This window comes from Pyrgilauda ruficollis, unplaced genomic scaffold (assembly GCF_017590135.1).
Source record: "Pyrgilauda ruficollis isolate IOZ18807 unplaced genomic scaffold, ASM1759013v1 scaffold146, whole genome shotgun sequence".
NCBI classification, from domain to species: domain Eukaryota; kingdom Metazoa; phylum Chordata; class Aves; order Passeriformes; family Passeridae; genus Pyrgilauda; species Pyrgilauda ruficollis.
This window is the reverse complement of record NW_024513210.1, coordinates 755,990-769,079: the sequence shown is the minus strand read 5'-3', so window position 1 is coordinate 769,079 and position 13,090 is coordinate 755,990. Positions and strand designations below refer to the sequence as shown.

Sequence of the window (13,090 nt, the reverse complement as noted above, 5' to 3'; positions counted from 1 at the left end):
AGGTGCATGTTTCCATAGGGACACCAACAGTGCTATACCATTTGGATAGGAAACTAAAACTAATAGCTGGGACCTTTTCACAGCTTCTCAAATCCCTATCAGAAAAAAAAAGAATCCTCCAGCTAATGCTACTGAAAACATTAGCTTTCCCAGAATTCACTGTCTTGCTGGTTTCTCTTGGGTTTTTGATGTGGGTTGTTTGTTTTCTTTTTTTTTTGGTTGGGGGGAGGGGTTGTTTGTTTGGGATTTTTCTGTTTGGTTTTGGTTGCTTGCTTGCTTTTGGATAGTCTTATTTTCACAGGATTGTACCACAACCATCACCATGCTTATGTCATTAGTGTGAAAATACAACAGAAGTAAATATCACTATTATCTCAAGAGACAAGCATCCCAGGGTCACTCACTGTCTCTCTTTGTCATTATCCCCTGTGTGAGCAAACGGAGACTATCAGATAATGCAGCCAGCGGGAGGGCAACAAAAAGAGAGAAATTTAATGTGTGTCCTTTCCAAAGCTGTTTGTCGTTAGCAATTTTGTTCTGATTTAAGGGACAAACTGTCCACCCCTTTTAAACCTCAGAGATTAATTTTCAGTTATTTGTAGGGGCAAAGTCTCTTCACATGATTTAACTGTCTGTTCAACAGGTTCAGTTAGGCATTAAAGCTCTGCACTTCAAACTAAACAGTGCACTATATTATTTATTCAATTTTGGCATAAATAAGTATGGGTTACCTTATGCAAACCATTCTAAAGTTGTTAGCTGCTTTACAGTATCAAGAGCTTTGACAGCAGCCAGACCCAGAAAATGGACATGCTCCCTCTCTTTTAGTATGACCTGAGACTTGAGTAAAAGTAGCCTGCATGGCTTCTGTACTGCTGTCTTTATGCTCATTGATAAATGCACACTATTGGTTTGAATCTACAGAAAAAAAATATTAATTACTCCTGCTCTAAGATTAAATTGCACAAATAATTAATGCAGAAAAATATTATCCAGAAGCAGTATTTATCCATTATTGTAATTACAGGGCATTAGGGAAAAATTTGCTGTATTTGACTTTTTGCTGCTCCTGCTGGACCAGCAGGTTTCCAGACCATGTTTTTCTCTTCTAAACGTATGTTTCAGTAAAAGGAAAATGCTAGTAGAAAATTTACTTTGAAAGTAAATATTAAAAAACTAAATTTGTATATTTCACTCCACTTAAATTAGATAAATTGTAACTTCTGCTTATAACTTCTGTTTTTAATTGTAACATTAATACACAGGTATTATTCTTATCAGATTTTTTATTGTTTAAAATTAAAAATTTTTAACAAATAAACCCCATTAAGGATTTTCTTGACTATGCTTAGCTTTTCCTTAGCTCTTCTTGAAACACATAAGATCAGACTTAATAATCCTGCCATACAGCTCCTAGTAAAATGCATATTATATTAAAATTAAGCAATAGTAAAAACGATCAAGATGTCTACTATGAATGCTTCACTGTATGCAGACTCATTAACCTAAGTTAAATTAATAGAACAAGACAAAATGTAACCATGACCATTGACTGTTAGCAAAGTTCCCTAGTGACTTTTTGGTATCTTATGCCAGTCATTTCAAAATTTCCATTTTAAGACCACATGAAAGGCTCATTTCATGAGCAATTTTTTTTTTTAAATCATGTTTCATAGACCTTCTTCTTCTATAACGAGTAATATTTTCTGATATATTTTGTGAAATAATTATTGTAATCCTTTACTCTAATAACAATGAAGTGAAATCTCCCATAGAAAGACATATGCCCTAATGTTTATATTTAGTGATTACCTTCCTTGACAATTTAGCTGCTATCTGTAGAAACAAAAATCAATACTTTATTTCTTCTGCAGAGCAATATCGGCTACTTTGCAATCTTCTCATGTTTGCACATAAATATTCTTGAAGGCAAACTAAATCAATTAACATTTGTAGCTGTCCATCCAGTCTCTTTGCAAAACATATTATGCACTTAGGATGAATTCAGTGTAAATCATCATCCTAGCCACACAATTAAATACTATAAGCTTCCTTAACCCTCAGCTCAGACTTTCCTAATCTCTGAAAGAAAGCAATGCCAGATGGCCATGAACAACTGTTAAGAATCAGAGGGACACAGAGAAATACCTGAAGCTCTCAGTAATTCAGTGGAGAAACACCTTCTGTTCCAACTTACTGCTAGGCCCCACTTAGACAAATTTGCTTTGTACAACTCGTAGGTGATCCTTCCAGGTCAACTGATACACATGCTAGTAGTTTTCAAAAGCTGTATTTTCTTGCCATGAATTGAATTCACAGACACTGAATTTTTGCTACAACTCAGTTGTAGCAGTTATCACAGCAACAGCATGTACAAAGTGCAGAGAGAATCCACTGACTACTGCACTTCTCCATCACTTGAAATATACAATTGTGCATAAATATCTCTGGATACACGTTGAAATAAATAAAATACATTGTATGTAAAAATAATGTGTGTGATATATAATATTCACATATAATTAGTTGTCAAATCTGTATGAGTTAGCTGCAAGGCTGAAAGAGGAGTAGAGCTCATTGGCCCATGAGACACAGATTAGGCCCCATTTCTCTGCCTCCAGAAGAAATGATGGAAAAAGATTCCTCTTTTCCTACAGAAGAACATCCTCCTCTGGGCCAACGCGAAGAATCAACCCAAACAATCATACCCAGCGTGCTGGCATGCCAAAGGGCACCTCCAGCGTTCCTTTTCAGAGGAAGCATCTCACAAGCACCATTTCATATGGTAACAGTGTGGAAGTGGTCTCCTAATCTCTAAAGACCAGGAGCCTCATTCTGCTTTAAATTGCAGTTCAGGAAATTTCATATTTAAAAGTGAAGCTTCCCTTTTTAAAAATAAATCACCTTGCATTGCAAAAGATGATAGTCACTGCTCAAGAGCAGGCCACAGCTTCACATTTTTGGACTTGGGTTTCTTAACAGAAATTCAGAAGGAAGCAGTGAGAACAGGCAAACCTGGGAATGGAAAAAGCAGGTTAAGAAGAAAAATAGGACTGAAACAGCAGGGAGTGCTCCAGGGCAGGGCAGGAACAAAGGGCACTGGCAGAGCTGTGTGGGGAGTCCAGTGCTGGGCTAGCAGGAGAGTTCAGGGCAGGAGTGAGAGACGCTGCAGGTGCACAGCATCAGCAAGGAGCACATACAGAGCCAAACATTCACAATCTCTTGTACAGTCATGGTGGAACTAGTGAAGGTTCCAAGTATAAAGCCAGATGTGGCAAACTACAGAACACATATAGTGTATTGTGCCTCATTCTAGTTGCATTCCCATGAATCAAAGGATGATGTTGTTCATTTGAACATTGATGAATTTGTTCATCAAACAATAAAATAGCACAGTCAAAAAAAAAAAAAAAAAAAAAGAATGCAGCAAAACTAGAAGAATGTATGGGAACATCATTCTGGCTTGCAAAATTTGAGTGTAAGACACCTACAGTTAAGAAGGGGAGACTTCTGAGCGATTTAATCCAGGCTGAAGAATCACGTCTGTTGTAAACTACTTTGAAAAGTACCTGACATCTTGCATTTAGCATTTTTCAATAATCTCTCAGATTCACCAGGCTAGAGCATTATTTTCATTCTGAATAACACAGTTCACATCAAAAAAAGGGCATTTTTAGAATATTGGCTAGAGATGTGATGATAAAGTTTAGTAACAGAAACAAAAGTGACATAAGCTTCACAACAACAGACAAGGTAAGGAGAGTGTGAAGGGGATTAAGAGGTAAGGGTAAGAACTGAAGAAGCACAGGACACTAGAGAACTGTTCCAGATGGTAGGCTAGTTTTAACCTAAGCAGCAGTGTGTTTGTATAAAAGTCCAGTGGGAGCTGAGCAGACAGAGATGAGCACACAGATGAAGTCTGAAATGTTCTTGTGAGTTCAAGGAATGGAAAAAAAGGACTCTGAAGGTCTGATGCAGAGTCAAGAAAATTGCTGCTTGGGAAGAAGAAAAAAATCAAAGAAATATGTTGCATCTAAGGAGGTGAGGAGTAAGAGACACCTACATAACAGATCACAGAGGACATGAGTAATGAGACCAGATAAAAGCTTTTCTAAAACTAGTCACAACATACATATATGAAAAAAATAGTTCAAGGTGTTAAAGTAATGCAGCATTGAGTCAAATAGCCAGTTTGATATAAATATGGTGTGTTTAAAATTATTTACTCCAAAAAATACATTTGGCATCTTTCCAGGAGGGCATGTGTACAGAAAAAGAAAAAAAAATTAAAATCATAAGTGAACTTTGATCAGATGTTCTTCAGTGATCAGTTCTATCTATTTCAGTAAGATGCCCACAAGTTCAGTAATTGCAGCATTTCAGTCTATTACTGATAAAAGCTCACTGTTGCATGAGTGGTTCAACACTGTACCAAATCTCCCAGTAACTCTTGCTCTTAGAGGTTATTTCAGTAAGTGGGTCAAGATAAACAGACAACCTGCTAGTAAGGCTTCTAATTTGAACAACGATATCTGTACACCAGAGGCAGTTATTAGACTGCTAATGCCCCTTTTTCCAAAATAATTCCCAGGATGGTGTTTTCATTTATTTATGAAGTTTACTGTATATTTCTGGATCACAACCATGAATGGCTTTGTTCACGTGCCCAAGCTTTGTAACCACTGGGAAAGAAGTGACCTTTGCTTTCAAACTAAGCAAACCCTTTCATATTGGGTTATATGCATGAATACTCAGTATTTCAATTAGCCCGTGATTTCCTTAAAAATACTGTACTGAAGGATGCTTAGCTGGCAGAAGACTTCACTTTTTCTCCCTCCCTTCTACCTGATCATACTTTGCTCAAAGTAGCCATTACGCTTTTAACTTGCTGGCTGAAACATTCATTGTTGCAAGTCCTCAGCCTCTTGGCTGATGGAGGAAAATCAATTTTGATCCCTGAGAAGCAAGTGCAAGTCTCCAACTTCACACACCAATGTGTACAATTGCAGCTGTAACTGAATCCAGATTCATTCACCATTCCAAGCATTTTACATTTATGCCAAGACCTTAAGAGGTTAGAACATACATGATTTACTGCTTTTAATTGGACAAATGGGACAGAACTTCCTTCAAATGAAAAAGCACTTTGTCAAATGAAGTTCACACAAAGCAAATGAGATTTATGGTGACAATGAAAATATACTTTAAACATTAACCTTCGGCTTTTTGCAAAACAAGTATTGTAACAGAATGCAACAATCCAGCCACTGCAGGATTTTAATGCTACAATAATTCTGGTCTTCCTTAAAGGGCAACAATTCTGCCCTTTCTTAGATAACCCAGTTCAAAGCACATTAGAATAGCAAGTCTGAGCAATTAGAAGCCAAACTACAGTAACCAGATAGCAATAAAGATATAGAAAGCATGTGCATTTCCCAATAGACACAAGTTTAACACTGAAAATATTCCAAGCAGGTATGAGAGAGAGGGAGGGGAGGAGAGAACTTACAGTACTGCTTCAAAGATGCACTATACACATAATGCAGCAGTACAGGATACACTAACAGATGAAGGCAACTGAAAAGGCAGTACTCACCCAAAATATTAAATTGAAAAGGAACATCATGTATTTCAAACAACACAGGCAGCCTCTTGCCATGTTGCACTTCTTAAATTCTAAAAGGAAAACAAAGGATAGATCCAGGTAAAAGACCACGTATTTGCTGCCTTTGGGTGCACTGTATTTTTCACTTTTTACGCCAGTTCCAGTCCCAGCGCCGGTCCCGGTTCCGACCCCAGTGTGGCTCTGTGTGCGTGATCCAGTTGTACCATAGAAAGCTCCTGCAGTAAAACCTCGACCAAATTGCCTCCCTGAGGTAGAAGGTTTAGCAAAATCTGAGTCTTTGCTATCCAAAGATGGACTCCGGTGAATTGAAGAATCCTCACTACTTGACTTCTCCATGATCTCTCTTTTCACAGTTGTCAGATTTAATGTATAGCATCTCTCAGCATTAAATGCAGTGCCTTGCAAATGCCACAGTGCGCTAAGAGCTGTCTGTGTTTTGCTTCTCTTTTTCTTCGTACATAAATCAGATAATCACTGCAGAATTTATTCACTGCATTGTTGCTGGGTTTATTCTTTATAGCAATGTAGGCTGAACTCTGTCTGTCTGAAGCATGGATTTATACATTAATATCCCATGCAAGAGCACACTCATGATTTATCTTGATGAATCAGTTATGCAGAACTTTGATTTTTATTAAAAAGAGCCATAAGCTCTTTCTCTGCACTCCTAGTCTACAGTCCTCTAATCTATAGGCAGCAGATGGTCCTTGCATCCATTTCCAAAAAGCTTCTGCAGTACACCTGGGAGACTCTCCTCGAGCCGGAGCACTTTCCTTGCTCTCAGCTTCCCTCTCTGTGTCTCTCTGACTCTCTCTCACACGCTGTCTTTTTTCTTTCCACCCATTTGCAGTGTCTCATTCAGTAACCCGCTACCGGAGCGCACTCTGTGTTTCACTGCTGTTGCCGTGAAATCATCAGCAACTGCAACCACTGGGCATTTCCCACAGAAATCCCTGACCTAACTATCGAGTAATAAATCCGCCCTCCTGCTCGCCCCTCCCCTCTGCTTTCCATCGGGCCAGTTAGCAGAAGCCTTCTCCTCCAGGACACGCCTCCATGACATAATATCTTTAATAGGATTAGAATTACTCTTGACTATACAAGTGCACAACAGAAAATCTCTTTAAATGTCAAGTACTGTTTAGCTGTTTATGCGCTAGAACCGTTAGGCAGTGATATTCCTTTGATGCAATAAAATACAGAAAAAGTATGGATTCGACAGACAGGTGCTAACCTCTCTCTGCTCATTAACAGTCACTTACATTTTTTTCTGGCTTAAACAAATCCCACGGGACAAGCAATGAGAATAGGCTAGCACCCAGCATACACTGCTTAGGCACACATCTCAGCTGTATGTGCACATAAGGCGACACCATCACCTGCGATATAATTAACCAGACAGAGCCGATGCCTCTCACGAGGTCATCATTCAATTCCTAAAACTCCTGAAACGTAAGGGGATCTGAGCCTGCAGCTCTTTACATGCTATTTAACAAGTACATCAGAGATTCCTGTTGTGTACAGCAATAAGCCATCTTACATCACAGGTCGTCTGTGAACTAGAAACACTGACCCAAATGCCACATTTCTTTTCCTCAGAGGAGTGCAACATGCCTGCCAGGACTCTGAAACAGGGAGAGCACGACTGTGCACGTGTGCCTGCACATATGCATGCAAGTGCCTGGAGGGGAGGAAGAGAAGCACTTCAGGTCACTACTCCCCATACTTCCAAATTTATCATTTTGTCATAAGCACAAAAGCAGCACACCAATGGTGCAAAGTGCTATAGCAGATTTAAAATGCAGGTTATTCTTTTCTTTCTGTAAAGAAAGAAACCACACTAGGAAGCCACTGTGAAGGAAATACAGCTACCAGGAAAAGCAAAATTCTATGCAATTTTCAACTGACCCCTCCACGTGCTCATTAAAATGCACTGTTCATGGTTATCTCTAGTATCTTTGAAAAAGGACAATATAACATTTATTCAATCTTACATATCTACGGCCAAAAGCCTCTAAGGATTCTGTAACTTTTATGTAACAACATCAGAACCAACACCCTAAAGCAGTGCTGTGCCTTTCTTGACAGCCTTTTCCTGCTGAAAGATCCCTCTACCAATAAAGTACATTAAATTCCCAGTATTTGAATGCATAATATCTCTCTCACCTTTTCTGCTCTAAAATAAGATTTTAACAGGTAGGTCTAAGCCCATATCAACAATGTTTGTTCACGTTGCTTTTCAAAAGTAATTTCAAAGCTCCCTGCATCAGATGTGTCCGTCAGAAAGACTGCAGCACGACTGCTCAGCACTGTGTGTGACAGCAGAAAAAGCTACACACAAAATACCCAAGTAAAAAAAGATAAATTAGCATTGACCGAAGCAGAATGGGCATCTCTATACATGTCTACAGCACACATATAAACTTCACCATAAGCAGTTATCAAGAAGCAACCTTCTCAGCAAAACACGGAAGCAACTTGCAGGTCACAGCCAGGTACCTGCCTCAAACACTGGAGCCTGCAGGATAACTCACATTGGAACACAAGGCAAATGTCTGAGTATGGATTTGGAAGACTGAAAAAACTCTTCTGTTTGAAAATCACTTACTGGAAGTGTAAAGTTGTACCACTGCAAACCAATGCTGCAGCTAGATATTTTCAGCGGTTTTCACTTGTCATACAAAACTGAGCTCTCAGCCAAAAAATTGTGAGAACAAGTACTTTAAAGCATTTTTAGCTTTTTAGTTTTTGCACCCTTTGGTTTGCCATAAAATTTACACTGACTTAGACTAGCTACAGAAAAAAAAAAATTGCTGTGCACTTGTGAAAATTAACACAATATAAATATTTGCCTTCCCATTGTAAGCACATGACAAAAATAATTAATCCACCCTCCTCAAGGTTAAAAAAATTAAAAGAATATCCTATAATAAGCAAAAAATTTTCACAAATACTCTAATAGTTTGTAAATAGTGGAAACTTTCTACTGGTGATTAGGGAAAAAAAAAGCAAACCAACTATACCTCCAACCTTTTTTTTTTTTCAAGTCTTCATTATTAGAACTTAATGAAGTTTTCCAGTTTTCTATTTTTACCTCCAAATACTGCAAAATACTGGTTTGCTAAACCATTACCTCTAATGTACCTTCCATTAAGAGATCTCCATGACTGGTCTACAGCACAGTTTGTACTTCAGAATAGTCCCAACCAAAGACACACGTAAAGTCAACAGACGGCTTAAAAATCCAGACCTGAGCAATGAGCAGTGGGGAAAACACGGCTCCAGATCAGCCTCTCCTCCTGATGCGTAGCAAGAAAACATATGACTCTCCTATGGTTATGCTGTGGCCACCAGGGAGACTTTACAAGCCTCAGTAACCTTCAGCCACTTGAATTTACAGCCATGGAGTATCTTTACAGATTAGAAGCCACTTCCTGCTGCTGCAACTCCAACTCAGTGCTCAGGTACTCAGTTAATAAACCACACAGGGCTGCTTACTTGCTGAAAAAATAAATGGTGACAAAGCTGTAAGCAGTCCATCCAGCTGTGTTTTGACCAGCCATTGCACTCAACTCTGCCTCTGACTGAGACTCCAGCAGAAGGTGTTGCTGCGTGGCAACAGCACCTTTCAGGGTCCCACGCAACAGCGCAAACTCAGCGTGAGGACAAACACATCTTGCTTCACTACAGATCTTACCTCTGTTTAGTAATCAGGGCATGAAAAACATTCAAAAGCTCACTCTGTACTTCATTAATGTTTGATTACTGAATCACAGAATTTTGTTGCTGAGTGATGCCTTCACATCAAGAAAATAATTTCAGTCCCACGTGTATATGCTTGGGACAAGGCAATAAACATCAATACTTTGCATTTAAATGGCTCTTCCAAATATTAAGGGTAAACATTTAGGCCACTTTCAGATAGCAGGTATGAAAATCGATGTCATGATTCAATTAATGGGTATAGCCAAAAATGGAAAGGAAGAGTATTATTAATATGGTCAAAAAGCACGGGCTGGCTCTCCTCCTGAAACTGATTCATTTCATTCCCTCCTGGGAACAGTCCACCACAGTCCCCAAAGCACACATCCCATCATCTTCATTTCTTAGTGAATTTCACAAATTATTTAATCTTTTTTCTCATCCTGTAGTTTAATCTCAACAGAACTTCAGTGCCAATTACACCCAGCTACAGTGCTCCTGAACCCCTCTGTTTCTGCCCTCCTCAGCTGTTTTTGCACAACTGGTTTGAGGAATCATGCTGCAAAGCAGCAAAAGCTGACCAATTTATAAACATATTTATAAACACAGATTTTAAAATAAATAATACAGATATAAAAGGTACATCAGCTATATAGAAAAAAAAAATCAACTTTTTTTTTTTCCCCTTTTAGAAATTTCCAATCAATTCTACTTGACATTCCCCTTCAGTGAGATTGCTGACCCAGTGAGAGGGAGAGGGATTACAACAGGAAAGAACAGGAAAAAATACTGAAGGCTGAGCAAAAATATCTTAGGCTTTTGTTATATCTCCCATGATTCCTGAAAATGAAATATGAAACTCTAGGGGTTTTTAAAAAAAGGAAAAATAAAAATTCCAGTCACCATGATACACAAGCCATTTTACACCTTATTATATATTTTATCTTGCAATTTCTATTAGGTAGGATAATGCTACTGTCACTATTTTAAATATGGAGAACTCGAGGACCAAGATGTTTGCTAAGAATGAATAGGAAACTGCTGGCAGAGAAGCAAACCACATCTGTGCCTCACACATCCTCAGCTAGCTCACTAACCACTGCACCATTCTCAAATTAATTATTTTTCAAATCACGAGTTTTAGTAACACCACCACATGACTTCAGAACAATAGTGAGCCCTGCAGAGAGATGTACAAATGCATATGCTACCAAGTGTTGAAAGGATATGGTTCTTAAATTCAGTCTTTTATTTCAAATTATATTGACCAGGAACTCAATTTTACAAGTCTTCCTCAGGGTATATTAGATAGGCAAAGAACAGAGATTGCTGAGTATAAACTCAGTGACTACATCTTTCCAGTCACTGCCCTGAATCCTGGAAGTCCATGAGAAGGAGATAAGGAACAAAAGTTGAAAATAATAGCTTACAACTGATATAAAGCTGCATACATCTGAAAGTTCAGATTAAAATAAACACCAAACCAACACTGATCACGGAATAAGCTTAAAGGGAAAATGATGTCCAAAAGAATAGAAGTGAAATTAGGATCACATGGGAGACAAAACCATGGGGTTCTCAGGTCTTCCATGCTCTTGGTTCCATGCCAAAAAAGTTTATAGACCCCAGCAAGTAAACATTCCTGGAGTTCTGAGGTCTTCCCATGCTGCAGAATTTATAACCAAAAATCTGGATGCTCTGATGGTTGTAATGCACATCCTGGGGCCTGCCAAGCTCCAGCTTGGATGTTGTAAGTCCAAAGTATTCTGTTGATCATGGGATTGGACAAAAACAAGGTAGATTTCAAGGAGAACTTTGTGTGGTAGACAAGTTTTAAAATCTGCCTGTGTTTTTTAGAACCAAATAGCCCAAGCCATATTTAACCTTTGACACATTTTCATTTTCCACTAAGAAAAGTATTCCATTAGAAACAGACAGAACTACTGTAACTTCAGCTTTGGAGTTTCCAATCACTGATCATAACTTCACACATTATTTAGAGCCTATATAAACAGCTTGTTTGATACAAATCACTACCAAGTGTTCAGAGAAGAGTGGAATGCACTCTTAGTTTCCCTAGCAGCATGAGGAGCAGCCAGAGTTTTCTCTCATGGTCAGAAAACCACCATTTCCTTTGGTACTTAGTGGACAGACAGCTGATGGAGGGAGAGATTGCATTCATTAAGAAACAGGCTTACTCACAGCTGGTGCCTGTGACCTGACCAGCGAACAATCCCAATGTTTTGTGAGAGGCAACAACCTCATGCCCTTCTCTCTTCACATTCTAGCACAACCAAAAGCATCCAAAAGGCATCACCTGATCCTCAATTCCTCCTGCAGAAGAAAGTCAGCTCCAGAGGCCAGGTAAAAGGATCTGGGATAGGCAGATATGCATACAGCATAAGCTGGAAGGAAAATCAGGATGCTCAGATGGATTTTCGGAGGCTGAACTCCGTGTTTTGGAACTCCACCTAGTATTGGCATGGCTGAAGAAAAAGAAGGCCTTGCAGAGAGACAGGAGTGAGACAGGACTCCAGGATGCAGGAACTGTGTGAAGGAACACTGCTGAGGAGGGACTGAGTTTGAGATCTGTGGATAAAGATTCTTTTCTTACAGATACAAGAACTGAGTGTCTAGGCACCTCAATCCAACACCCACCTCCATTAGTCCTGAATTCACCAAGAGAAATTATACTTCTTGACATTGTTACTGGAAAGGAAATGAATTAATCTATGTTTCTATGACAAAAACAAGAGCACAGCAGCTCGTGGCTGCCTCTGATGAGTAACACTCCTTGCCTCCCCAGGGTAAAGAGGTAAAAAAAGGTAAAATCTCTTTGAATGGCCTAAATTAATACTTACTAGTTTATATTAATATAACCCAATGAGACAAGTTTATCCTTCTAATAGGGTCCTCACTGACTGGATGACCAAGAAAACAAGATCCTGTTGTAAAACCTTCCACTGTGCCACATATTCGGTGTCATTTGGTCCCTGGGATTTCCACTAAAAATCATTTACTGGTAATAATGTACATGTGGTGGAGACTTCTCATTTAGGCTTTCACACCAGGGAGAGAATGAGATTCTGTCTCCAAACTGTATAGAGAAATTAGCTGTAAATCATGTCAGGAACCTTAACCCACTGTGGTCAATTACAGATGATGAGGTGATATGCTAATGCACAGGAGATGTGGGGCATGCAGATTAAAATGCAATATGAGGTCCAAAAGCTAAGAAATTTTGATTATGTCACACCTTCAGTGTGTTGTCCCAGTTGTCCCTCGGGGGCCCTCAGATTGAGCAAAAAGGTTGTCTGAATTTCCAAAGCGGCAGAAAAACAGAAGAGAAAATGGAAATCCTTATACCAACATTTAAGCTTTTAAATCAAAACATTCACACACTACACAGGGATCTTTTGGGGTTTGGTTTTCACTTCACAAACATCATGAAATATGTTAGATCTGAAAGAAGCACTGTAAATATTATGCTAGAATACAATTCACCATTGTTAGTTTCACCTTTACGAGCTAAAATCCAGGGAGTCTATTTATTGTTTGTTTCTAAGAATCCTGGAAATCAGAGTCTTCTTGGGCTTGGCAGTGTACATATGTAGAGCAAGTCAACCCATACCACATATGGTCTAATATCCAAACAGAAAAACAGACATCAACAGCTGGCTCTGGGGAAAAAAAAAACAACAAAAAACCAAACTAGGCTTTTTTCCTGAAGTCCCAAAACTACCTTACCAATTCTCTCTCTAG

General features: G+C 38.9%; 1 protein-coding gene across 3 annotated transcripts in view; it reads right to left on the bottom strand.

The window, feature by feature from the left end:
• TSPAN9 (tetraspanin 9) overlaps nt 1–13,090 on the bottom strand; it is a 169,312-nt gene that overhangs the window by 85,811 nt on the left and 70,411 nt on the right. For 2 of the 3 annotated variants that reach the window (XM_041460596.1, XM_041460597.1), the window contains one exon: nt 5,597–5,676. In XM_041460596.1, coding sequence (XP_041316530.1) covers nt 5,597–5,676 — 80 coding nt within the window. Of the gene's footprint in view, nt 1–5,596; nt 6,551–13,090 lie in introns of those variants that run through there. The other variant, XM_041460595.1, reaches the window with a different exon arrangement.